The sequence below is a fragment of the Rhinolophus ferrumequinum genome, chromosome 2 (assembly GCF_004115265.2).
Source record: "Rhinolophus ferrumequinum isolate MPI-CBG mRhiFer1 chromosome 2, mRhiFer1_v1.p, whole genome shotgun sequence".
In the NCBI taxonomy this organism is placed as follows: Eukaryota; Metazoa; Chordata; class Mammalia; order Chiroptera; family Rhinolophidae; genus Rhinolophus; species Rhinolophus ferrumequinum.
This window is the reverse complement of record NC_046285.1, coordinates 8,437,725-8,465,319: the sequence shown is the minus strand read 5'-3', so window position 1 is coordinate 8,465,319 and position 27,595 is coordinate 8,437,725. Positions and strand designations below refer to the sequence as shown.

Genomic DNA, 27,595 nt, shown 5'->3' with positions numbered 1-27,595 from the left:
AATGGCTTTCTCAACCTTAGAGAGAGCCTTCCGTGTAGGCTCAGTAAGAGACCTGGGGGAGGTCGGATCAGAATCTCCTTTTAAAATTTTAAACAGTGGTTTAAGATCTCCAGTAGTTAATTTTAAAGAAGGGCGCAGCCAATTAATATCTCCCAACAACTTTTGAAAATCATTAAGAGATTTAAGATGATCTTTTTTAAGCTCTATTTTTTGTGGAGTGAAATACTGAGCAAACAACTGAAATTTCAAGTAAGAATAAGGCTCACTTCTCTGTACTTTTTCGGGTGCAATAATAAGACCTGAGGCCAGAAGGTTTTTTTTTATATTTACAAAGCAAGCTAACAACACCCCTTCCTTCTTACAGGCCAACAAAATGTCATCCATATAATGAATGATGTAAACAGAAGGAAACTGTTTTTTGGTGTTATCAATTGCTTTACTAACAAACTTCTGACACAAGTTGGGGCTATTTGCCATGTCTTGGGGAAAGACTCGCCACTAATATCTTTTTATAGGCTAGTTTTATTTACTTTTTAAAAATCTTGTAACAATCTCTATTTTTTTGTTTTTTTTTAATTACAAAAATGGGTGAATTTTAGCTGAAGTAGATTTAATTATATGGCCTTTATCAAGCTGCTCCTGTACTATAAGGTTAATGGGGAGGCTGGGAATTAAACCCGGGCCTCCTGTATGGCAGGCGAGAATTTTACCACTGAGCCACCAATGTTTTTCTAGACAAAACATCTAAAATTGCTATGGTAAAAGAGGCGATAGGACTGTACTGTGCGCAAGCTTTTTTTAATTTTTTTTTTACTTGTTTTTATTGAAAAGGTCTCCATTTTGTAAACACATTTTTTGTCTGGTCAAGCCTGTTAAAGACAGGATATACTCTAAATTGTTTTAAAGACTCTCCCTGCTTATGAGTCTCTTTGCAAGCCAATTGAAGAGGGGAGCGCACAACAGAATCTGATCCTGGTTTAACATATCCTGGCGGGGGGGGGGGGGTCTTTACCCCGAGGATCCCACTGATTTCTTAAAGAAATCTGGGGACCCAGAGGACAATTTTCTTTACCCACAGCAACTTTGAGTTCGACTAATTGTCCTTGAATCATCTTTATCTGTTTTGTAAGTGTAACTATAGGATTTACAAGCCGCCTGCTTTTATGAGCTGCAGCCACCACTAAATCTTTCTGATCTTGAGGGTCTAAATCTTTCCAGTGTTTATCTGGAGGTTTTTGGCTAACAGGCTCTTTATTATGTTTAGCAAGTCCCTCTGCATATCTGACTCCTTCCCCCTCCTCTTTCTCCTCCGGAGAGGCTGCAGATGGAAAAGTTTTCTCAGCATAATCAGCCCCCTCCCTTTCTCCCAGCTCTTCCAGTGAAGCGGCAAACGGAAGGTTTTTTTCATTTTCTGTCTGTTTTACTCTTTTTAACTTACAGCCTTTTCTTTTAAGATCTAAGCAGTCTCTAATTAAAGTCCACAATCCAAATGTTTCTACAGGGACCCGCTGAGGTCCTTGGACACTATAATAGCCTTGTAATTGTTCTCCAACCTTTTTCCAAGTCTCCAAGCTGACGGTACCTTTATCTGGAAACCATGGGCAAACTTTCTTTACAAATTTTAAAAATTTATCTAATTGCTCTTTGCTCACCCTGCTGCCACGGGCGGCAAGTAATCTCTTAAGTCCTCTAACATACAGGTCCTTGCTGCTGGCGTGACCCATTTTTTTAAGTTTTTTAACACACAGGTCCTTGCTGATAGCGTGACCTATTTTTCTTTTCCCTAACTCGGCCCTTTTTTTACACAAATAGATCAATCAGATGCCCGTCTGGCCGTGCCCCTTATGGGACCAAATCTGTCGTAGCTAAGGCATGACGGAATAAATCCCCAACCAGGCAGAACCGAAGTTCTGATCGCCGTTATGCCATATGACAGAACCGGAAACGCAGTTTCGAGCCCAAACAAGCTCCGTAACACGAGGTCGTGGAGCTATCACTCACTCACACACTCATTCGACCGAGGGGACAGTGTCCTACTCACCGTACCTTTAACACTCTATAACCGAGCTGGGCCCAATCTGTACGGTGTTTCTCACTGATTTCCCCGTGTTCAGGCCCCACGTTGGGCGCCAATTGTGGCCGACCAGCAGCCACGAATCAACGAAGAACCTGAAAGGGGGAGTGGAAATTAAATAAAGACACTCACAATTATGATGATGCGGCCGGTCTTCAGTGATGCTGAAGCACTGAGTTTATTTACTACCACCGTTTATATACCCTAAGAATACGTGCAGTTTTAACAGTCAGCAGATAAAGGAATGCATTACATCACAGAATTATCTTTTACCTAAAACACAGAAAAGCAGAAACTACTAAACAAGCCTCAATGTTATTATCTCATCAAGAGCAAATTTATAACTTTTACATACAGATACAAAATCCTTGAAACTTTTCCCAAGTCATTATCTCATGACAAAGCCCACCAATTATCCTGCTAGTCTTCAGTCCTCAGTGTCCGAGAACCGGTCACTCCCACCTACTTTCTCAGCAGCTCGCAAGCACCCTCCAGGAACAGGCAGAGATAATGCCTTAGAAGCTGAAACAAGTTAATCATAAACTGAGCCAGTCTGCAAGGCTTTTAGAATAACAAGAAATCATGGCTCCCCACAATCTTCCCCACCCAAGTCTTCATAACTAACCACGACATGAAAGCATCACTAGAGACATTGTTTGGGGCGTAACTGGAGAATACTAGCCACGCATGTTGCCCTTCTTTGACCCTGCCTCCACAGCAGACATCAGTAGCCTACCTAGCTAAACTAGCCAATTTGTATATTTCTCCTGCTGAAACCAGTGTGTCTTCAAATAACACTGTAGGCAGTCACCACGGAGGAATCAGAATATCCAAATTTAAAATCTATTCACAATGAAGAAGAGAAGGTTAATGCATAGAAGTATATGAGGCAAGGGTGAACATGGTGGAAGAGTCCAAAGAATATGAAAGTCTTGGGCTTAACTTCTAGTTCCTGGGAAAGTTTTAAAATTTTTTCTTGAATCCATCATTTTTCACATGCAAAATGAGGTTAATAATTCATTCACCTTAGTGTCATGGTGAGAATTTTATTTTTGTTCTTAATGTATGTGAAAGCTTCTAGCATGATGCCTAGCACAAAGACATTAATTTATCATGATTATTTTGAGGGCGGCCCTGACAGCTCACCTCACTGACACTGAAAATTCCTGGAAGCTGCAGCTTAATACATTAATCATTAATACAAGGTGGGAAATGCTCAATGATTCCACCCCCCGTGAAATTTAACAAAAAGTATTCTTAGTCTTTCCTCTCCAAAGTACAAAATATTGGCAATAAAAACTTTTATGAAATCTCAACTAAAACTTCTTAGAACCTTGTAAATATATCTGGTAAAACACACGTTTCTGGATTTCTTGGTAGCCAATTACCGTCTTCAGACATTATCCTGTTCTCCCCCTTTCTCAAATTTCAGCACTTGTTAGAATTTCTATGACAAGCAGGTGAGGATAACTGAAAGCCAAATCAAACATTTTTAGTTTTCTAAACAGCTCTGCTCAAAAGTTGATGGTAGAGGAAGTGGTTGTGTGTTGGCAGAAGAGACTGTAAATTTTACTGATGGATTATGTGCTGTCATCAGCCACCCTCAGTTCACTCCATCTCGAGCTTACATTCTTTCATTCCTTGAAGATTCCAGCACTTGGCTCTCTGTATAGTCATTCTCTCCAAAACTACTATTGTTATATTTGTTGATTTTAATATTCATTCTAAGTAATCATCACAATACCTGGCCCTGTCAGCTTCTTCCTTCCAATCCTCTTGCCTTCCACCCTACCTTGACCACTCATACTCTGGTCACACCTGGTGTTAGTCTGCTAGGGCTGCTGTAACAAAATACCACAGAGCAGGTGTCTTCAACAACAGAAATCTATTTTCTCATATTAATGGAAGCTGTAAGTCCAAAACCAAGATGTCGGCAGGTTTGGTTTCTCTTGAGACTTCTCTCCTTGGCTTGCAGATGGCTACCTTGTGTCCTCCTATGGTCTTTCCTCTATACACGGGCATCCATGGTATGTCTCTGTGCACTCAAATTTCCTCTTCTTATAAAGACACAAATCAGACTGGACTACAGCCAACCCTACCAGCTTCATTTAAACTTAATCACCCCCTTTAAAGACTTTTCTCCAAATATAGTCACATTCTGAGGTTATGGGGATTAGGCCTTCAACATATGAATTTTAAGGACAAAATTTAGCCCACAATACACTTTTAGACTTTGTCTTCAGCAATTCCTGAAACATCTTAATCTCAAATTCCAGGATCCCACTTCATATATATTCATGATTCCTTTGCCCCTGTCTTCATGGCATTTGCCTGGCAAAGTCCCAATCCTGGTTAATTCCAGCTTTCTTACTGCCCACACCTCTGCATCTGAACTTCACTAAGAAGAACACTCAACCATGCTGCCCAGTCTCACTATAGATTCATGACCTCGATGGACCCTCTGTGCCTGCTAGTAATCCTGACACATTTCGCTAGACCGTTCACCATCCAACTTTCTTAGGCAACTGTTTCATATCTTCTCTCTCTCCAAACCTCTAATACCTTCTCCCCTTCCTTATTATCTGCTAATAAACCTGCTTCCTGTTTTACTGAGAAAGCAGAAGCCATCAGAAGTTCCCACTGCCTCCAATCTTATATGCCCTGTTTTCCCTTCTGTTACTAGGCCTGAACTGCCCAGGTTGCTAAGGTCAGCTCCTCCATCTGTGCATGCGCTCCCCCCTCCCGGTCTTCCAAATGACAATTGGTCCTGCATCTCCCCCACCCAAGTCTTCATAACTAACCATGACATGAAAGCATCACTAGAGATATTGTTTGGGGCGTGACTGGAGAATACTAGCCACACATGTTGCCCTTCTTTGACCCTGCCTCCACAGCAGACATCAGTAACCTACCTAGCTAAACTAGCCAATTTGTATATTTCCCCCGCTGAAACCAGTGTGTCTTCAAATAACACTGTAGGCAATTCTCCCCTCCCTCTCGCATTGTCAATCCCCACCTTGCTACAAAACCAGTCCCACCAGTATACACACATCCTATACTTATTCCCATTAATTTTTCCCTTACCTCTCACTTTCCCCCCAGCTACTGTCCCATTTCTCTACTCTCCTTTACAGCAAAACTCTGCAAAACAGTTACTTCATTATGTTTCCAATTCCACTCTTCCTGTTCCTTCATGAACCCATTCCGGCTGGACTCTCATGTCCATCCCACCACTAAAGCTCCTCTTATCGAGGTCATTGGCAACCTTCCCATTGCTAAATCCAATAGCCAGTTCTCAGTTCTCCCATATTACTTGCTCTACAGGCAGCAGTTGTCTTAGTTGACCACTTCCTCCTCAACTAGAAACTCGCCTTCCAGGATAAGTTCCTGGTTTTTCTTCTAACCCGCTGGCCATTTCTCAGTCTTCTTTGCTGGCTCCCTTCATTTTCCCAAACTCAATTCATTAGGCTGCCCAAGTTTTAGTCTTCGGGGCTGTTTTCTACCTACACTCATTCCCATAGTTGATTCATGGCTTTAAGTACCATTTCTACCCTGACAACTCTTCATATTTGTATATCTAACTGCTTAATTGGCACCTCCACTTGGATCTTTAGTAGGTTACCTCAAAACTTGGGATACCTGAAACTGACCACCTTATCTTTCCCCTCCCAGACCTGCTCAACCTGCTGTTTTGCTCATTTCAGTTAATGATAACTTCAATCTTCCAGTTGCTCAGGCCCCAAACTATATAGTCATCTTTGACTGCTCTCTTCTTACATTCAATCCAATCTGTCACCAAATACTGTTGGCTCTATCTTCAAAATATACAAGTATTCAGAATCTAGCCTTTTCTCACCATCCCTGCTACTACTGTGTTTTCTTGAAAAAAGACCTAACCGGAAAATAAGCCCTAGTATGATTTTTCAGGATGACATCCCCTGAACATAAGCCCTAATGTGTCTTTTGGAGCAAAAATTAATATAAAATCCAGTCTTATTTTCGGGGAAACATGGTACTACACGGTCTGATCTACTGTCATCCATGGTGCCACTGGATTGTTGAAATGGCTTCAGAACTCATCTCTTTCTGTCACCCATCCCCTTAACAATCTAGTCACAACACAGAAGCCAGAGTGAGCCTTAGTACTCATAATGTCTTAATCAAATTACACAAGTTCTCTTACCTCCTTTGCTGAAACAGTAAGAAAGATATGAATTTATTCCTGTTGTTATTTTTCAGAGAGGGAGAGAAGAGATACAAACTCTTCGGAGGAAAGCTGTACTGGTGTTGTGACAATAAACTCCTATCGAGTCATTTTTCTCCTCAAAACTAATCTCAGATGTCACTACCCTTCCCTTTCCTCCATTGGCTCAAGCTGCAGTGGTCTCCTCTCTGTGGTTCAATTCTACCTCAGGTCTCTCAGCCCATAATGATTTCCCCCACATTCTCAGCGTGGCTCACCCACTCCACTTTCTTCAGATCTTTGCTCAAATGTCACCTTCTCAGTAAGGTCTTCCCTGATACACTGTTTGAAACGACATCCTCATCTTTATTCTCTAGCACTCCTAGTTGTCCTTTTCTGATTTATTTTAGCCACACTTATCACTAGCTGATAAACTATATGTTTTACTTATCCACTTTTATTTATTATTATTGTTTGTCTTCCTTATAGTAGAATGTAAGCTCCACAAGGGCAAGGAGTTTGGACTATCTTGTTCACTGATCCCTCCTTAGCTTTTAGAACAGTGCCTGGCACATAAGAGGTGCTCAATAAATCTTCAACGCAAAATGCTCTTCTCTTCATCCCAAGGGCTCTAGTAAGTAGGATTTTAGGTTGCTTGTATGCCCCTGGGGGGGGTGGGGTGGATCTAATAACTAGACTTTGTTGATGCATTTTGCTCATAAACACTACAGAAAAAAATTACATCCATCAGGGGTACCAAGAAACCTCTTTGGAACCCGTTACAGTATACAACTGCTAGTTTCTAGGTTTATTTTGTTTGAATCCAAAATGGCTCCAAATATCTCAATTAAAAAGATAGTATAAGTATACTACAATTTAAAATTATTGATATAAAAATAAGTTTTTACTCTGTTGAATTAAAAGTACAATATATATGTTACAGAGTATTAATACTTTCTGGAGGACAGTAACAAATTAAATATAAATACTTCTGGGATCAAGATTTTAAGAGTTCATGACACAGAAATCTTTCGGTACCGAAGGGAGTCCATGAGTACATTTTGCTTCTGATGTCTGTATTATTTTGGTAATTATATTCCTATGACTTCTCTTTTTATTATTAATGATGGTTCCCATTTATTGCCTACTTTTTCTAACTATCACCTGACACTGTCCTTTGAACACATAATCTCATTTAATCCTCACATTATCCTTGTGGGGGAAGTACCATTTTTTCAATTCCCATTTCACAGTTAAGGCAGTTGAGACTGAAGAAAGCTAAGTCAAGCAAGGTTCTGAGGTTACCAGTAGTAAGACTTGGCAGTGAGGTCAGGCAACCCTTGAATTCTTTACCACAACTGTCTACACCATCTTTACCAAGTTTCCTTCCATTATCCTTTCTCATGTCATAATTAGAGCGGATCTGTGGCTCTTTAAATTTAGGGCAATAATTTGGAAGGGAGAGTTCTTAAATCCTTGTTTCAAACTTAATACTCATAAAGTCTTAATCAAAGTACTCAACTTCTCTTACCTCCTTTTCCTAAACAGTAAGGAAGATACGAAGCTATTTCTGCTATTATTTTTCAGAGAGGGAGAGAAAATAGATATGAATTCTTGGGAGGAAAGCTGTACTGGTGTTGTAACAATAAACTCACTTACTGTGATGTCTTGGTTTACCCAGCCACCAGCCTGTCCCTTTCTTTGTCCTTTTTGTGCTCCCTGCAATTTAAACAATGCTTGGTGAATGTGAAATAGTGAACACAACACTAAAGAACCTTGAATAAAAGACAGATATACAAAGTCAGGATATTTGAGCAAACATACCACGTACCGTACTCTAATATAAGCCACCTTGGTAGTTTCCTCTTAGTCTGACTGTCCACTGTTGGATGAAATTTGCCAGACTCAATGCCAACCCCCACCCCAACTTCCTTCTTCAAACATGCTCAGGGTTAAGTCTTTAGTGCTCCAATCCAAAGGAAAATGACTTATTTTAAAAGCAGTAAAAACACCACATTCCTCTGGCACAGGATGAAGACCAGCTCAGCTCTTCAGCCGTAGATCATTGTCTATTGTTCTCCAAACAGTAAACCACTATTTCACACCGAGAGACTGTGGGCTGCAGTTCTGTCCGAGTCCTGGGCTCCTCATGAATATGAAGTAAAGGGCTCTGACCCAGAAAGTAGCAGGTAATTTAAAAAAAAAAAAAGAAAAAAGAAAAAGGACAGGTAGGAAGTAAAACAGGCTTTATGTAACTCTACACTCTTGAAATCTCGTGCAGGTTCTGAGCAGGGTAAAATGGGGTCTCGGAAATGTGGAGGCTGCCTAAGTGGTCTGCTGATTCCGCTTGCACTTTGGAGTATAACTGTGAATATATTATTGTACTTCCCAAATGGGCAAACTTCCTATGCTTCCAGCAATAAACTCACCAACTTCGTGTGGTATTTTGAAGGAATCTGTTTCTCAGGTATCATGGTAAGTGTGACTGGAGACTTGGGATCACAGAAGGGGACTTTTTTTTTTTTTAACTAAGAATTGCTTTGTTCCTAGTAAAAATATGAATAATGGAAAAATCATTCTACTAATCCTGGTTTGGGATTTGGAAGCTGGGTGGGGGTAGAGAAGCAGGCAGTCCCTTAGGATTTGGAGAGTGGCTTTGTTTTCGGTAAGCTGCTCATTTATGTAGTTTTAATAAGCAATGCAGGAAATTAGTCCTGACAAAAGTTTGTGAGACTCTGACATGTAGAAATATTAGGTCCTCCTGAAGTCTGTATGTCAAGTTAAGTTATTTAGTCTTCAGTGGCATTGTTCTTTTCCAGAACAGATTTTCTACCTGCACTCACAATTTTTCTAGCCTGGTATTAAGACAGCATGGAAAAGCGGAGACTTGGAGACTCAGACAAATTTGCATTCAAATCTAAGTTCTGTCGTTTGTGCCATGAGATCTGGAGCAAGTTATTCAATGTCTTCAAGCCTCAGTGTCCTCATTTAGAAAATGGGAATAATGACATTTACTTTTCAGGGTCATTGTGGGGATTAAATAAAATCTCATGTATGAAGTGCCAAGACAGAGACTGATTTGGAGTAGGTAACCAATGACGATTGTGATTATAAATACTTTTGGAAGGATGGGCCATATCAGTGCTAAATAGTCTGACATTATACCCCTAATAATGGAAGGTATTTTTGAAAACTAAATCAAATTATTCACGGTAAGAATCCATGAATACTTTCCTGATGATTTTGTGCTCTTTAAAAACAAGTAAATCATGTTGGCAACTCAGAGGAAGAGACACTTTTCCTGATCATATCACTGCTAAAAATAACACATTGTGCACTGTAAGCTTATTATGCCACTGCTAACTAAAAGAAAATCCATTATAATCTACCTCTATGTCTCTGTGGGTGTTTAATTATTATAGTATTTGAATGTATTTCATGTTGTTACTGTTTTGCATTCTAAAGTAGTAAACTTTAAAATATTAATATCCAGTGCTATTGAAGCTAAGTGATAGCTACATAACAAAGGGTGGTAGTGGTTCTATAAATAAATGCAAACATTTTGGAGAAGACTTTTGAAATGACGTATTAAAATTTATGAGAATGCTTATGTGTTTTGACTCAGTAATCCTAAATAGAAGAATTAATTCATTCTAAGGAAATATCCCAAAATAAGGAAAGAGATGTATACACAGATGTTTATGGCAACACGATTTATAATATAAATAAGTAGAAGCATCCTAGCATAGAAGTAGTCAAAGAAGTTATACAGTACGTTCATTTCATAGGTTGATGAAAATTGTAATTATGAAGGTATAACAACATGGAAAATGAATATTATTTTGTAAGTGAAAAAGATATAACAAAATTGTGACTAAATTAAGATTGCAACTATGCAAAATATACATATGTGGGAAAACACTGGAGATAAATACAGAAAAACATGTGAGGGTGGTGGAATTAAGGGCGATTTTCCTCCGTTATTCTTGAGCCCTCTGTACTGCAGTTATATTTTATAACAAAAAAAGAAAGCAGTTTCTCTTTCAACACAGGCTATGCCTGTGTTTCTCATTTGGCACAGGACTCCAGGATCAGTGTCTAAATATTTCTACCAATATTATAATGAAGCTAGTTACTGTTTTTGGTTTTCTATGCCTTATCTCATCATTATTTCCCTCAATAATTGTAATAAATGCAAGAGTTGTAAGGCATTATTGGGTTAAAATCTATTAAAATCCATGATAACTAATGGTGTTGAAAGGAGGGGAATAGAGAACTCTTTTGCTTATATTCCTCGTAAAATTTAAAACGGGAAAGAATCCGTTCTCTGTTTTTCATTGTTTAAGACTTCTTGAAAAATAGAAGTGTTACTGTACCAAATCCTTTTAGGAGAAAGGAGAAGAATACAGATAAATAATGAAATGGATATATAAATAAATAAAGTCTGAAGAAATTTGGAAACTGGAGATGTTGACTGCAAACAATAAAATATCTATGAACTTAGCTTCAAGATTCAGTACTGAGCAATGGGAATAGAGGATAGGTGGAGGATTTGCCAGACGCAATAAATGGTCCATACCTGCCCCAGGGAGGAATTATTATAATCAAGAAATTAATGTCTTTCCAGAACAAAAATACAACCTTTTGCTTAAGATACCAAAAAAGGGGGAAGCAGAATACATTGAATTATCCCAGTTAGTTGGCTTCATACAGACAAAACACGGGAAAATTTGAACCTGAGATGGCTTGAGTGCATGGGGAAATTGAACTTGCTTTACTTTGAATTAAGAGATGCAGTTTCAGATTAACTAGGCCTCTCACCTCCATTCCCAGACATCAGTAAATTGAGAGAGGCTGGCAAACTGCAAAGTCTGAATGGTATTCCTTTGTCTTCCACAACTGGGTCAGTGAGAAATGCAGACTTGCTGCCCAGGGTGGTATTCCCGTGTCTCTACCATTTATTCCTCTTTAATCATTAGCTTTTGATGACTGATCTACCATGATAATAATAGCTTATATTTATCAATTACTTACTCTGAATCAAGCACTATGCTCAAAATTTTGCCTATATTACGTCATATCAACCCCATGAGGTGAATTCTCAACACCATTTTATAGGAAGGACTCGAGCTTACACAGCTGGCAAGTGTGAGAGCTGGAATTAGAACCCAGACCTACCTGCACTAGAGTCTATGCTCTGAATCACTGTGCTGTGGTTAAGAATATGAATATAAGCTAGTATCCCATTTCTGATACTTTCTCTCTTCCCTACTGTAGATGCTTATAGTAGCAGCAGTTCTTCTTGTACTGGAGAGTGATAACAATTATAAATGTTGCCAGAGTGAAAACTGCAGCAAAAAATACATGGTAAGAGCAATAGTTTTTTTGAGGATGGTTGAATGGGCTTTTTTCCTCTCACTCAGAAACATGAAAATATAAACATTATCATACCCTCACCATGATCCCTTCAGTTCAGAGCCAAGAGTTTACTCCCAAAATTATCTTTCGTTTTGTTTACAGTCTTTCCTTCACCTTCGTTCTGCTGATGTTCTTCCAGAAACTCGGGATTTAAAAACACATGAAATTAGAAAATAGTACTCTCCTTTTCTAGCTGGGTTTCTGTGAGTCTATTTTTTCCTTCTCATCACCTTTATTGAGGATTGATTTACATCTAATAAATGGCATTCATTAAAAGTGTATAAGTCCATAAGTTCTGACAGTTGAATACACACATGAAACCACTATCACAATCAAGACACAGAATATTTCCATCACCCCCAAAAGGTTATCTTTGATCTGATTTTTATCATTCTAGATTACTTTATATTTTATACCAACAGAGTCATACAGTTTTTGTCTTTTATATCTGGCTTCTTTCAATCAGCATAATGATTTTTGGATTTATTCATGTTGTTGTGTATATGCAAAGTATGAGGTCTGACAATTAAGTTCGCAAACTTGTTGCAACATCCTTTTTTGATATCAGAGGGATTAGTAATTATGCATTTGTACCACCTGGACAAACAGTTAACTAAGTTTATTATTTGGAAGTGCTGAAAAGGCTGCGTGAAAAAGACGAAAACGACCTGAACTTTTTGCCAACAATTCAAGGCTCTTGCATCACGACAATGCACCAGCTCACATGGCACTGTCTGTGAGGGAGTTTTTAACCAGTAAACAATAACTGTATTGGAACACCCTCCCTACTCACCTTATCTGGCTCCCAATGACTTCTTTCTTTACCTGAAGATAAAGGAAATATTGAAAGGAAGACATTTTGATGACATTCAGGACATCAAGGGTAATAAGACAACAGCTCTGATGGCCATTCCAGAAAGAGTTCCAAAATTGCTTTGAAGGGTGGGTGGTCTAGGCTCTGGCATCGGTGCATAGCTTCCCAAGGGGAGTACTTTGAAAGTGACTGTAGTGATATGTAGTAATGAGGTATGTTGCACTTTTTCTAGGATGAGTTCACGAACTTAATTGTCATACCTTCGTGTGTGTGTGTGTGTGTGTGTGTGTGTGTGTGTGTGTGTGTGTTTTTCCCTGAAAATAAGACCTAGCCAGACAATCAGCTCTAATGCATCTTTTGGAGCAAAAGTTAATGTAAGACCCGGTCTTATTTTACTATAAGACTGGGTCTTTACAACATAACATAACATAACATAACATAACATAACATAACATAACATAACATAACATAACATAACATAACAACATAATATAATATACCGGGTCTTGTATTAATGTTTGCTCCAAAAGACGCATTAGAGCTGATAGTCCGGCTAGGTCTTATTTTCGGGGAAACAGGATATATATATACATATATATATATATACATATATATATATATATATGTATATATATGTATATATTTAATAGATTATGCAAAAACACACCAAGATGTGTGTGTGTATATATATATATATATATACACACACACATTTTCGTGTGTGTGCGTGTGTGTGTGTGTGTGTGTGTGTGCATCTTTGTCTGGTTTTGGAATCAAGGTAATGTTGACTTCATAAAGTGAGCTTGGGAGCCTTCCCTCCTCTTAAATTTTTTGGGATAGTTTGAGAAAGATAAGTGTTAATTCTTTCTTAAATATTTGGTAAAATTCACCTGTGAAGCCATCTGGTCCAGGACCTTTGTTTTGGGGAGTTTTTTGATTACCCATTGAATTTCATTAATAGCTATCAGTCTGTTCAGATTTTCTGTTTCTTCTTGATTCAGTCTTGTAAGATTGTATGTTTCTAGGAATTTATCCGTTTCTTCCAGTTTGTCCAGTTTGTTGGCATACAATTATTTGTAGTATTTTCTTATAAGCCTTTGTATCCCTGTAGTATCAGTTATCACTTCTCTTTCATTTCTAATTTTATTTATTTGGGTCCTCTCTGTTTTTCTTGATGAGTCTGAGGGTTTACCAATTTTGTTTATTTTTTCAAAGAACCAGCTCTTGATTTCATTGATTTTTAGTATTTTTTTTAAAGATTCTATTTCATTTATTTCTGCTCTGATCTTTATTATTTTCTTCCTTCTCCTTTGGGCTTTGTTTGTTCTTCGTTTTTTAGTTCCATTAGGTGTAATATTAGATTGTTTATATAAGATTTTTTTTCTTGTTTCTTGAGGTTGGCCTGCATCGCTATGAATTTCTGTCTTAGAACTGCCTCGGCTGGGTCCCATAAACTTCGGGTTGTTGTGTTTTCATTTTTGTTTGTCTCAAGGTATCTTTTGATTTCATTATTAACCCATTCATTTAGTAAGGTGTTATTTAGCTTCCATGTGTTTGTGTGTTCTTCAGTTTTTTCTTGTAATTCATTCCTAGTTTCATATTGTGATCATGAAGATGCTTGATATGGTTTCAATCTTCTTAAACTTCTGAGTCTTTTTTTGTGGCTTAACATGTGGTCTATCCTGGAAAATGCTCCATGTGTGCTAGAAAAGAATGTATATTCTGCTGCTTTCGGTAAAATGTTCTAAAGGTATCAATTAAATCCATCTAGTCTAATGTTTCATTTAAGGCCACTGTTTCCTTGTTGAATTTCTGTCTGGATGAACTCTCCATTGATGTTAATGGGGTGTTAAACTTCCCTACTATGACTGTATTGCTGTTGATCTCTCCCTTTATGTCCTTCAATATTTGCTTTATGCGTTTAGGTGCTCCTACATTGCATGCATAGATGTTTATGAGATTTATTTCCTCTTGTTGGATTGATCCCTTTATCATTATGAAGTATCCTTCTTTGTCCCTTATTTTAAAGTCTATTTTGGCTGACATAAGTATTGCTACCCCAGCTTTTGTTTTGTTTTATTTTCATCTGATGGGAAAAAAAATATTTTTCTATCCCTTTACCTTCAGTCTGACTGTGTCTTTCAATCTGAAGTAGGTCTCCTGTAGCCTGCATATGTACGGGTCTTGTTTTCTTCTCCATTCAGCCACTCTATGTCTTTTCATTGGAGCATTTAATCCATTTACATTTAAAGTAATTAGTGATAGGTATGTAGTTATTGCTATTTTATTATTCATGTTTTTTTTTTTTTTCTTCTTCTTAAAGAAGTCCCTTTAAAATTTCTTGTAATACTGGTTTGGTGGTGGTAAACTTCTTTAGCTTTTTCTTGACTGGGGAGCTCTTTATCTGCCCTTTGATTCTAAGTAATGACTTTGTTGTGTAGAGTAATCTTGGTAGTTGGTCCTTGTGTTTTGTCACTTTGAATATTTCTTGCCTGCAGAAATCAGCTGTCAGAAATCAGCTGACAGTCTTATGGGAGCTCCCTTGTGGGAAACTAACTGCTTTTCTCCTGCTGATTTTGGATTCTCTCTTTGTCTTTAACCTTTGGCATTTTAATTTAGTTATGACGTGTCTTGGTGTGGGCCTTTTTGGGTTCATCTTGTTTGAGACTCTGTGCTTCCTAGACTTGTATGTCTATTTCTTTCACCGGGTAGGAAAGTTTTCAGTCATTATTTCTTCAAGTGGGTTTTTAGTTCCTTGCTCTCTCTCTTCACCTTCTGGTACTCCTATGATATGAATGTTGTTATGTTTCATGTTGTCGATGAGGTCCTTTAAACTATCCTCATTTTTTAAAATTCTTTTTTCTTTTTGCTGTTCTGATGGGGTGTTTTGTGCTACCTTGTCTTCCAAATCGCTAATATGATCCATTGCTTCATCTAATCTGCTATTGATTCCCTCTAATGTATTCTTCATTTCAGTTATTGTATGAAGATTTATGACTGGTTCTTTTTTTTTATAATTTCTATCACTTTGTCTAAGTTCTCACTGAGTTCATTCATTCTTCTAAATTCAGTGAGGATCCTTATAATAAGTGTTTTGAACTCTGTATCTGTTAGATTGCTTGCCACCATTTCATTTAGTTCTTTCTCTGGAGTTTTGTCCTATTTTTTCATTTGGGACATGTTTCTTTGCCTCCTCATTTGACTGCCTCTCTGTGTTTGTTTCTGTGTATTAGGTACATCTGATATGTCTCTCAGTCTTGGCAGGTGACCCTATGTAGTAGGTGGTCTGTGGGGCTCAGTGGCACAGTCTCCAGGGCCATCCCTTGTGTGACTTGTGTGTGCCCTACTGTTGTAGCTGAGCCTGATTGTTGTTGACATTTCAGTAGGTGGGATTGAAACTCAGACTGGCTGGCTGTGAAGGCTGCTGTGATTACAGCTGATGAGCTTTTTTGTGGGGGCTGACCCCATGGAGCAGAATTTGCTTTAGTGGGACACTGGTGCCTGCTGAGTCTACCCTTTGGGAGTTGTGCAGATAATCAGGTGGTGCTCTGATGTGGTCTGAAGTCAACCACTAGGTTGGTTTTGGGGACTCTTGGGAGGACTGTTGGTGCATGCTAAAATCAGCTGCTGCCTGTACCTGGCCCAGGGTCAACTGGTAGGAGCTGAGGTACAAAGTGATATCAGGTTGGTATCTGTCTTTTCTGGGCTTAGAGACACCTGGAAGAGGGTATGCTGTGGACCGAGATCAGCTGCCACTAGTGCCGGGTTTGTGGCCCCTTAGCAAGAAGTACAGTGCATGCCAAGGCCTGCTGCTGCTTGTTTGGGGTTTGTGGATCTTTGAGGGATTTTAGGAAAGTCTGCAGCATAGGCCAAGACCAGCCACTGAAAGAGGTTCAAGCTGGTGTGTGAGTTGTGTAGGGTGGGGTCTCAGGGAATCACCAGGGTGGGATCAGCCATGTTAATGAAGACTTAGACTTGGAGCCTGCAGGCTAAGTGAAGGGAGGCATGAATAAAGGGACAGTTGCATCTACCAGCCCTTCTGTGTGGAGGAGAGCTGCCCCTCCAGCCTTTTCCCTGAAGCCAGGCACTTCAGTTCCTCCGCATATGTCCCTAGTGCTTTTTGAGCTGCTATCCCTTCACTAGAATTTAGGGTGAGTGTTTGTGAGTAAGTGAGTTTGTATTTCGGATCTTTAAGAGGGTGTCTGGTTCTACAGCAGCCTCCATCTCACCCAGATGGAATCCCCACTGATTTTTGAAGTCACATGCTGTGGAGACTACTCTTCCCAGCACTGGTGCTCTGGGCTGGGAGCCTAGTGTGGGGCTGGGACTCCTCACTCCTCAGGGGGTCCTCCACAGCTGAAACATCCCTCTTATTATTAACTGCCACTAGTGGATGTGAGACCAACTCATTTAGCATCTCCACCTCTCCTACCAGTCTTGACATGGCTTCTTCTTTATATCCTTAGCTACAGGAGTTCTGTTCAGCTATTCTGTGGTTCTCAAGAATGTTCTATAATTTAGTTGTAAATTTGATGTGGTCATAAGAGGAGGTGAGGACAGCATTTACTTACTCCAACATCTTGACTAGAAGTCTGGTCTCAGCTTTTGAACTTATCATCAACTGGCTACTGCAAGTTCTGTTTGACTAGTCCTACTTTCATTTGAAATCAACACTTCTAAAACTCAATTCATTTTTCTTCCAAAACCATACTATCCTTACTGGCATCCCTATTTTTGTCTCCTTTTCATCCAAATTTCAGACTCTGGATTTTTTTTTTTTTCAGTCTCTCTCTAGCTACTCATTTTCTCCTGAATGTCTTTTCATCCAGTGCATGTCTTTGTCACATGAACTTGAAGTTGTCCCCATGTGGAATCCTTATGTATGGATTCTCTCACTTCCAGCTGGTATACCATCACTGCCAGAGAAAATTTTCAAAATCATACATTGGTTCATGTCACACGTTCTTGCTCTACATGGCTCGTTGGAAAAATAATTTATACCAAGTCTATGGCAACATAAATTCAAAAAAGCTCAGAACATCTTGTGCCAGAAAGAAAGTAAATGTTCAAAGAATGATAAAGATATGTCAAAGGACACAGGAATTGATTTGAAGGACTGTTCCCATTGACCATATTTAGACTAGCATTTAAGAGAATAATAATGGTTATAAATTATAACACAATAAATTAGAATACCTGGTGAACACACAATGTGATTTATAGATGATGTAATACAGAATTGTACACCTGAAATCTATGTAACTTTACTAACAATTGTCACCCCAATAAACTTAAATTGAAAAAAAAAATACCTACGAGTGTACAATAATGCAGAACGAGAGGCAGCAGAGAAAAAAATGGGAAATGGAAGTTCTTCTGTGAAGAAAAATGATAACTTATAAATTCAGAATAAATGATAGAATTAGAAAAGCAGTACACTGCAACTAATTATTATGATAATTAGATGACCAATGGATATGAGGATCATCAGTAGATGCTAAATTTGTCAGTTGAAGTGTCTTTAGGAACAGGATATGACACAGTCTCAAAGTACTATCTCACAAATTATTTACTAATTGGAAAGTGGAAAATGTACATTTATAGATCTAGAGGAAACCACCTTAACCAAAAGATCAAACTTAGCATCACCAGCTGCAGTGAGAGGCCTATAATGTACCCACACTAATCAAGTTTCTTGCCATAAAGTTCAACCCAAGTCCAATTGTGAGGAAACAATCAGAAAAGCCTAAAATGTAGAACATTCTACAAGACAACTTGCTGATATTCTTCAAAAACAATTTAAAATCCTGTAAAACAAGGCAGTGAGATTAAAGAAAACTAAAGAAATGTAACCTTGTGCATAAACCTTCATTAAATCCTGTACAAAAAAGTAAAAAACAGCAGAATAATAGACTATCTTTATTTTGGGGAGATATGAGCTGATATATTTAGGAGTAAGAAATCGTGTTATTCGCAACCTACATTAAAATGATTCAGTAACACATGTAAATACACACACACACAGAGAACAAACAAAAGTGGTAAATATTCACAAAAGGTGAGTCTAGATAAGGGGCATTTAAGGGTTTGTTGTACTATACTTTCAACTTTTTTGCAGATTTGAATTTTTTTAAGTAAAAGATTATGGGAGTTAAAGCTACTTAGCCTGAAGGAGGAAGTCTAGCCTCCTTGATCCACCATTCAAGACCATCTTCCACCCAGATCTGCTAAGCTGTACTCACTTTGTAAGCAACACAGGTCTAGATTATGTCCTACCAACCCTGTCTCCCTAGTATTAGCAATATGACAGTCTGGTCTTCATAACTTCTCTCCTTCTCTGTAGGAACCCCCTCTTAGATCAAACCCATCTACTTCTCACAATTCTGCTTGTGTTGATCTGCCGGTGAATATTGCTCATTCTCGCCTCCAAATGAAAACATTTTCCTCCTTATCAATCCTTACTTGAATATAAATATGACCATCTAGGCTAACACCTGGTATTTCCCCTCATTTTCCTATATGTAAAGATATTCAGATATCTTCTACATAAGAGAAAACAGACATTATAGCTTATGATTCTTAGAGAACCCACACTACCTAGAAAATCAATTCAATAAATAAGTGTAGATTGATCACATCCTTTCACTTCATTATGTATGAGGTGATCATTATTTTGATACCAAAATTCCAGAACAAATGGAAGAAATTTAGTAAGTCAACAAGTTGCCTCTGTGGAATGCCAGATAAAAAGTCATTTAAAAACTTATTTTTAAGATCAGATGGGTTTGGATCAAATGTTTCCATTTTTTTTTTTTTTTTTAAGATTTTTTTGTGGAAGGGGAACAGGACTTTATTGGGGAACAGTGTGTACTTCCAGGACTTTTTTCAAGTCAAGTTGTTGTCCTTTCAGTCTTAGTTGTGGAGGGCGCAGCTCAGCTCCAGGTCCAGTGGCCATTGCTAGTTGCAGGGGGCACAGCCCACCATCCCTTGTAGGAGTTGAACCAGCAACCTTGTGGTTGAGAGCCCACTGGCCCATGTGGGAATCGAACCGGCAGCCTTCGGAGTTAGGAGCATGAAGCTCTAACCGCCTGAGCTACCGGGCCAGCTCTCCATTTTTATGTGGGCACGTGTTATTACATAGAGTGGATTAGACTTGGATGAGGATGAGAAAGTACCTATCTGATCATTTATGCCCAATATCCCCTTGTTTCATTCTATGGCACTAACCTCCTTGTTCTATGTTTAATTTAGACACTGCTGTCGATTATCTTTTCTGCCCTTGGAATTGCTTTTTCTGGATACTGCCTGGTCATATCGGCTTTGGGCCTTGTCCAAGGCCCATATTGCCGCACTCTTGATGGCTGGGAATACGCCTTTGAGGGCACTGCAGGACGGTAAGAATTAATTCCCCAAATCAAGAAGGTCAGAAACACCTGGTCTCACGGTCGTGCTCATTTTCCATGAGCACTTTGAAGTTTCATGTGGCTAGTATAGTGTAGAATTTTACTATTAGTTTGCTAATATCCAGACGAATATGTTCCTGCACAGATCTTTGTTTAAATGTTTTTTCTTCAGTCTTTTAATGCCACATGCATCCACTACTTTGAAACTGTCATGGAGATATCCAAATGAAAGACGTGTTTCTCCCACACTTCAGAACAGGGCTTCATAGTGATTGTGGTCTGGCCACTGCGGGAGCCTGGAACTTGAGTGGTTCTGGGAGGTTAGTCTTGTTTCGTGGTTAGGTCAGACATGTGGTCTGTTATAGATGTGAAAGGGCTTGGCTGAGAGCGCCTTTGGGTGGTGCCACCAGGGCTATACCAGCAGGGGCTACACAGAGGTAGAACCAGGCAGGGTGAGCAGAAAAGTGCAGTCTGAGATCCAGAGACTAGGTATACGAGTTTGTCAAAGGAGCCAGGAGCTTACCTGGCACATACTAAAGAACCGTCTAGGGAAGCAGCCTTGCTCAAAAGGCTGGTAGTTCAGTCAGGTGTTGAGAGACCCAATCTTGGATTGCAGAATGCCTCACACTGAGATTGTTCTGGCTTATGGGCCTATCAACACTTGCAGAAGCAGCTCAGGAGATAGCAGAGCCCAGACAGAGATGCACGAGAGGGCCATTGAATCGCTCCCTGTCTTGTCCTGTGCTCGGAGTTCTAATGGAGTAAAATGAGGGAGTGTCTATACCATTCCCGGGGGAAGTTACATTTTCTTCTCAGCTCCCCATGGCTGGCTTTATTTTTCAAGGCCCACATCTATTTGAGGTCTTACATGCTCACCTGGATTTTATGACAGAACTGCTTCTGCCACCTTTATTCTGAAGGTTCAGCAAGGTCATACCACCAGAGCCCTCCCTCGGGGCAAGGAGAACGTAGAAAACAACCTTAGGCCTTTCTAAACACTTGGAGGAGACACTCCTGTGGGACTGGAGGACCTCACGGAAGGAGGCCCTAAGACAGAAAGTCCCACTGGTGCAAAAATCTTTTATGTCATCAGCCCCTGAACTGTTCTCCACCCCAAAAGCAAAGAAGCCTCCCCTTTCAATGCAAGAATCTCAGGCTGCCCACATGCCTCTCCATTACTCCTTTAAAGCTGCCCTTGATATTTGCATTCACCTGTTTCCAGCTTCTTTACTCCTTCCAGACTGTGCTAGTGCACTTATGACTCTCCATGGTTTACAGGAATAAATTGGACCATAGTCTGGGAGACAAACAGAAACCCTGCAAGTCATCTTGCTTTAAAGTGATGGATGATCTGAGCAGAGCATATACTGGGCACAGTCTAGAGTAAAGATTTGGAAGAGATTAGCTTCCTTGGCTGAGGCTGAGTTAGGAGTATCAGGGTACAAGAAATGGGTCTAGGGAAATGGCAACAGGAAATTAGATGTGTATTGTGCTCTGCAGGTTCCAAAACATTTTTATGTAACTCTCACCAATCAGTCACAAAAACCTTAGGGTTAGATATGTTAAGTCCATTGTCCAGATAAGACTCTAGAAGGCAGTCGGTTTGCTCAGTGGTTAGAGCGCAGTGCTCATAACACCAAGGTTGCTGGTTCGATTCCCACATGGGCCAGTGAGAGACAACAGCTTGAGCTTAGAGCTGAACTGCCAGTGGGTGGCCGGTTGACTCAGTTTTTAGAGCACAGTGCTCATAACATCAAGGTTGCCGGCTCAAGTCCCACATGGGCCAGTGAGCTGCACCCTCCACAACTAGATTGAAAACAACAACTTGACTTGGAGTTGATGGGTCCTGGAAAAACAGACTGTCCCCAATAAAAAAATTTTAAAAAGACTCTAGAGGTCAGAGAGGTAAAGACCCTTACCCAGGATCCTACATATCCAGGAGTTCTGACTCCGTATTCAGTGCTCTTTACCACTTGAGATCTAAAGGCCATTGGCAATACCAAGAAGTTCTCAGAGTGCCTCTGAGTATCCTGGAGCACAGCGAGTGAAAGGAAAGGAATAAGAAAGAAAGGGAGGGGGACAGAGATAAACAAAGAGAAGGGAGATATCATGGTGGTGGTCTCCAAAATGTAGAAGTCACCCCTTTCCACCACAGGCACTAATTTCCAGAGCGACTTGGCTGGTGCCCACGTTACCTGAATTGCCGTTCTAAGAAAAAGCATCTTGCTATTGACAAAATATTTATAGACACCTCTGCCCTGCAAATAGGTTTGATTGTTTTTGTTGGGGGCATTTTTTGGAAAGAGACCAGTTTTCCATTTTGATTTAGTTGACCAGAGAGAGTGTCACCCTTCGAAGAAGTGCTAATGGCCATGGTAGACCTGAAAGTGAGCAAAAGTGAGGACATCACGGTGTGTCCTCATTCACCTTATTCACCACATCCGGCACCGTGCAACTGCTGGCTCTTCCCCGAAGTCAAAATGACCATGAAAAGTAAATGTTTTGAATCATTTCAGAACATCGAGGCAGCCACCACAGTGCAAATAAAGACACTCATGACAGAGGACTTCCAGAACTGCTTCAGAAAGTGGCAAGAACGATGGGATAAGAGTGTTTGAGGGGGAGTAATGGCAATGTGTCTTTCACTGTAATAATTTTTTAAAATTTAAACATTCACCATAGTTTTCAATCACACTTTGTATGTACCTTAATGATTTTTAAAAACATATTAATTCATATTTAATAATATTATGTATTTAATCATATATATTAGTTTCCCAAGCATATAAGTAACTGTAGCCTTCTTCTTTGGATCAAGTGTATAGACTTGGCCTTGGGTCTTGATGACCATTTTTGTCCTCTCTCTCAGTTTCCTTACAGATTCCAGCGTATGGATTCAGTGCCTTGAACCTGCACATGTGGTAGAGTGGAACATTATTTTGTTTTCCATTCTCATCGTTCTCAGTGGCCTTCAAGTGATCGTCTGCCTCATCAAAATAATCATTCAATTATCCAAGATACTGTGTGGAACCTATTCAGTCATCATCCAGGTAACAGACTCCCATTGGCAGCTGTACCTCCTCCCTTTTATCCCCACTGCCCAGGGTTCAATGAGTCTTATTAAATGGCTTTGAGAATTCCATGATTTTCTTTCCATTCCTAATGCCCTCACCTTCACTCAACCTCTAAAATCTCAATTTTTTCCAATATTCCGAAGTGTCTGTTCGCCGGTCTATATGAATTGAATCAATGGGACAATTGCAAAATCTGCATTCTGTGTTGTACGATGAAAACAGCACAGTGTTTTGAATGAACACCATTTCAGTGTCCTACGTAGCAATAACCCAAAGCGCAAAATAATCTTACCATTTATTGAGAATTTCCCTTTTCATAAAATAATCGAAGGCTCACAAGCTTATCCCATTGAAATAATTTCTTTTTAATGCTGTTACATTCAGCTAATAATCCTTCTTTATGCTGAGTTATCAGTGAGTGGTTTTTAAGAAGAGAAATATGTCTTTATCCAATTGAAACTACTTTTGCCTCATCTGCTAAAATACTAACGTTGATTTAGTTATGGTGGAAACTGCTAAACCTATCCAGTGAATCCAGAGTGAAGAGAAGTCATGAATAAGATATACTGTGCCTTGTTTAACAACATGTAATGTATAATATAATGATAATAGTTTTCCTAGCAGTGTCAAATAAATACTTTCCTATTCCATTATGTTTTGAATATGAACTATAAGTTGCTACCTCGATTATGAATTATTAATCAAGTCAAATGTACTGCTTTACTCACTTTGGTTTTCCTTTTTTTATAGCCTGGAATCATTTGAATAAGAACAAGAATGTTTTCCATGATCAAGTTATGGTCATATATTTAAGTGTCATATTCAATGTTCAAATGAAGTTTTCTTCATTTGGTATTTATTGTACCCATTTGTGAAATTTACAGTCCTCACTGAAATTGCAAATTATGCCACCCTTCCATTTATAATTTTTTTCTAAACAATACCATGTACGTGTCAAGATCTTTAGAAATGTTCATACCTTTTGATCAAACAAGTGCATTTCCAATAATCTATAGTATGGAAATAAATAAAATTACAAGATAAAACTTAATGCATATGCATATATTTCAATTTTATTTAATATTCTGGAAAATTAGAAATACCCCACAAGTCTAAATTCAGGGGAAGGATTAAGTAAAAACTGGTACATTAGTTGTAATATTATATAGCCTTTGCAAGTGATGTTTTAAATATTATGAATAGTTCTATGTGAAAAAGCAGATTGCAAATTTATGTTTACAGCATAAGCATAACTATCTAAAACAAACAAAACACCTATTAATTAAAATATAGGATAAAAGCTAAATCTAGAAAAGTTTCCACAAAAATGTCAAATAAGGTAAAAAGGTAATAGGTGACCCTTTTTCTTACTTTTCTATATCTTCCAAATTTTCTTTATTATGTTTTATATAAACTTACATAACCTAACTGAGCTCTTGGCATCGTTTGCTCACTCCTGGTGATAACTGTTGTGGGCTACAAGAGACAACCTTGAAATAAATGAGCAGTTGAGAACATGTTCAGTGGATTAGAGAAAGTGACCACTGACCAGATGGTAACTGTCATGGGAGTTATCACTATCTGTATTTCTTTTTAGTGTCTTAAGCAAAACATTTATAATCTTTCTACCTATACTTACCACAACCTCCTTGAGGATAGCAGCCACGTTTTATATTTTCCCAATCACCCGTAGGGCCTAGTACAAAGTGGGCATAGCAGGCACTCAGTGTTGGGTATTCATGCCAGGCCCTTCTGTTTCTCATGTCTGCTCTGCTGAGTACCTGTCTCCATCATAAGCCCACTGGATCTTAACACTTCTGCCACTTCGCCATCACTCTCCTCCTTGGACACTGTCAGTGACGCTCTGCCAACACCTGCTCTGTGCCAAAGCTGGGCAGTAGTAGGCAGTAGTCTGGAGAATGTCTCTCTCCTTGGCACCTGCTCAGCCTACAGCCTTCTTTAAGAGAAACTGCCCAGCCCACAGCCTTCGCTGAAGTGAGCATCTTGAAAGCAAACCATGTCGTGTACTATATGACCCCCATGCCCTGGGTCCAGCTGACAGAACTGCGACAGGAACTCAAAACGTGGGCAGACTATTGTCAACCTAGTGGCCTCTTCCTTAGCCTAGAGTTAAATATTGTCCAAAACAAGACTGGAAAATTTGAACTAGAAGCCAAGAATGAAGCAACCCAGGCATTGCGGTCAATAATAATAATAATGATAATAATAATAATAATAATAATTAAAGGTCAAGGAAGGAAGTCAACATAGAGAGAATACATGATCACTCTATCAAGCCCATAAACTCAGCAAGTCCAGTATCCTCTTTTTTTAATTCTCCCAGAGACTCCTCAGTCCTCTTGTAAATAGACTTTGCACAGGTCAATCCCACCAGTTTGTCAGACACATTCAGACTGTCTCAATCATGTTTAGACTCAATATGGTACCATACGCTGAGTGGACCATGAATAGATGTCAGCTGAATGACTCCACCACAGGACTGGAAACATTGTTTAGAAGCAGAGACACAGTCAAATGCAATACAGTATATGCATCAATAAATTAAATATTAACACAGTCATCCAAAATTTAGTATTTAAAGAGTACATACCGATGATGCAATTTTAAATAAAAGAGCTGGATACAAATTTATGTGTGCAGTTTGAGCCCAAGTTTTTTTTAGTAACCATGAAATTACACATATACACATAGAAATCTTCAGATACATAGAAAAAAGACTGGAAAAAAATACCTAAATGTTAGTAGTTAATAATTATCGCCTAGTGATGAGATTATGAGTTAAATTTCTTTACAATGTCCTATATTTTCAAATCTTCCTTTGAAAATGTATTACTTGAATAATTAGAAAAAATAAATATCGTTTAAAAAGCAAATATGCTCTAATCTTTTCTGTAAAATCTAACGAGCTTAAAATACGAAAGAACTAGACATGAGATATGTGTGTGACAGCATTTTTTCTTACCCTTTTTAGGAGACACTCTTTTTTATTTTTTAATTTTCAGAGAGGTTAAGTATTGCCAGCTAATCCTAATTGAGAATGATTTCTATTTGATGCATTTATACTCTTCTATGTATTATTTCTCTCTTATTTTCCTTGCATCTATCTCATTGTACTCTTCCTGGCTGGCTTCTTAAATTGAATGCCTAGCTTATTAATTTTCAAACTTTTTTCTTTTCATAAGCATTTAAGACTACATTTGTTATTTAAGTACTACTTTGGGTGCATCTCACAAGTTTTGAAGTGTTGTATTTTCCTTATTATTCAGTTAAATATTTCCTACTTTTCTTTATGATTTATTTTTTCATTTATGAGTTTTAAAATGTGCTTTAAAATTTTCAAACATATTTTTAAATTGATTTCTAACTTAATTGTATTGTGATCATAGCATGTGGTCTACATGGTTCTGATACTTTGAACATTTTTAAGCTTTGTTTTATGGCCAATATTTGTAAATGTTCTATATATTAAAAAGTAAATGTTTCCTCCAAATATTTGGATGCAGGCTTCTATATGTTTCCATTAGGTCAAGTTAATTTTGTTGTTCAGATCTTCAATATCTTTGCTTCTTATTTGTTTGCTTAATTTAAGTTTTATATGAGGATTAAATGAGTGTATGTATATGTGTGTGTGTATATATATATATATATATATATATATATATATATATATATATATCAGAAACCAGGGTTTGGCATATGGATGAGATTTACATAACTTAGTGGTTTAAAGATATACTCTGGAGTCAAATGACTCAGATTCAAATCTGGGCTCTGCCTTATTAGCTGTGTTACCCTGGTCAAGTTTACATAAGTTCTCAGTGCCTCAGTTTCTGAATCTGTAAAATAGGAATAATAATAGAGTTGTTATGAAGGTTAAGTGAATTAGTACATATAAAACTCTTAGAAGCAGGATGACTTAAATCTTAACTGAGATGTAGTTGGAGCAGATTTAGGATGGCTGAGACCAGGAAATACTACAAATACAACCGAAAAGGAAGAAGATGGAGGAAGGTCATAGGGTCATAACGACTATATAAGGTCCTAAGTTTGGGGAGAGAAAATGCGCAAAGGTAAGAGGTAGGCATTGGTAGGCTAGACAAAGTATAAGAGAAGGACCACTCCTTTCTTATAAAGGAGCATAGTAACCGTCACACTCAGGTTCCTAAAACTCCAGCTCCTGGCCTATACACTTCCATTCCACTGAAAAACTACAAGCAATAGGGGCAATTCAAGGTTACTATTATGAAAACCACAACCACTTATATTCAGAAAACCTCTTGCCAGTTCTGCTTCCTGCTCTGTGAGATGAAGGTGGAAGTTAGGAATGAGATTCCAGTCCTGGAGGAAGTGGGATATCCAGTAGGAAAGAAGGAGTCAAGTTTGAGTGTGTGTAATTGGGCAGGATACACAAACTTGGCCACTAAAATCTTTTTACTGGATGTGGTGCTTGGCTGCCCAGGTCAGAACAAACCCACGCCTGACCCAAAGATCATAATCAATTCAAATCAAATACTTTTTCTGGTTTAATATTTAAACACACACATGTGCACAAATGTACACTAGCACACACACACACACACATCTAATTTCACTCCCGCCGAAAATCAC

At 38.6% G+C, this 27,595-nt stretch overlaps 1 protein-coding gene across 3 annotated transcripts; it reads left to right on the top strand.

Annotated features, from left to right (window-relative positions):
- Window positions 1-8,308: 8,308 nt before the first annotated feature.
- On the top strand, window positions 8,309-26,225 carry TM4SF18 (transmembrane 4 L six family member 18). Of its 3 annotated transcripts, XM_033122611.1 has the most exons (6): window positions 8,309-8,446; window positions 8,539-8,732; window positions 11,535-11,624; window positions 19,741-19,883; window positions 22,762-22,942; window positions 23,717-26,225. In XM_033122611.1, the coding sequence occupies exons 2-6, from the start codon at window positions 8,556-8,558 to the stop codon at window positions 23,729-23,731; spliced, it is 606 nt and encodes a 201-aa protein (XP_032978502.1). In that variant the 5' UTR covers window positions 8,309-8,446; window positions 8,539-8,555; the 3' UTR covers window positions 23,732-26,225. The 3 variants fall into 3 exon arrangements, with proteins under 3 accessions (XP_032978502.1, XP_032978493.1, XP_032978512.1); XM_033122602.1 differs by lacking the exon at window positions 23,717-26,225 and having other exon boundaries at window positions 22,762-23,622; XM_033122621.1 differs by lacking the exons at window positions 11,535-11,624; window positions 23,717-26,225 and having other exon boundaries at window positions 22,762-23,647.
- Window positions 26,226-27,595: the final 1,370 nt, after the last annotated feature.

Coding starts and splice junctions, on each gene's coding strand:
- TM4SF18 (XM_033122602.1), top strand. CDS start 8,556: ATGGGGTCTCGGAAATGTGGAGGCTGCCTAAGTGGTCTGCTGATTCCG. Junction 8,733..11,534: donor TCTGTTTCTCAGGTATCATG/GTAAGTGTGACT, acceptor TCCCTACTGTAG/ATGCTTATAGTAGCAGCAGT. Junction 11,625..19,740: donor ACTGCAGCAAAAAATACATG/GTAAGAGCAATA, acceptor TGTTTAATTTAG/ACACTGCTGTCGATTATCTT.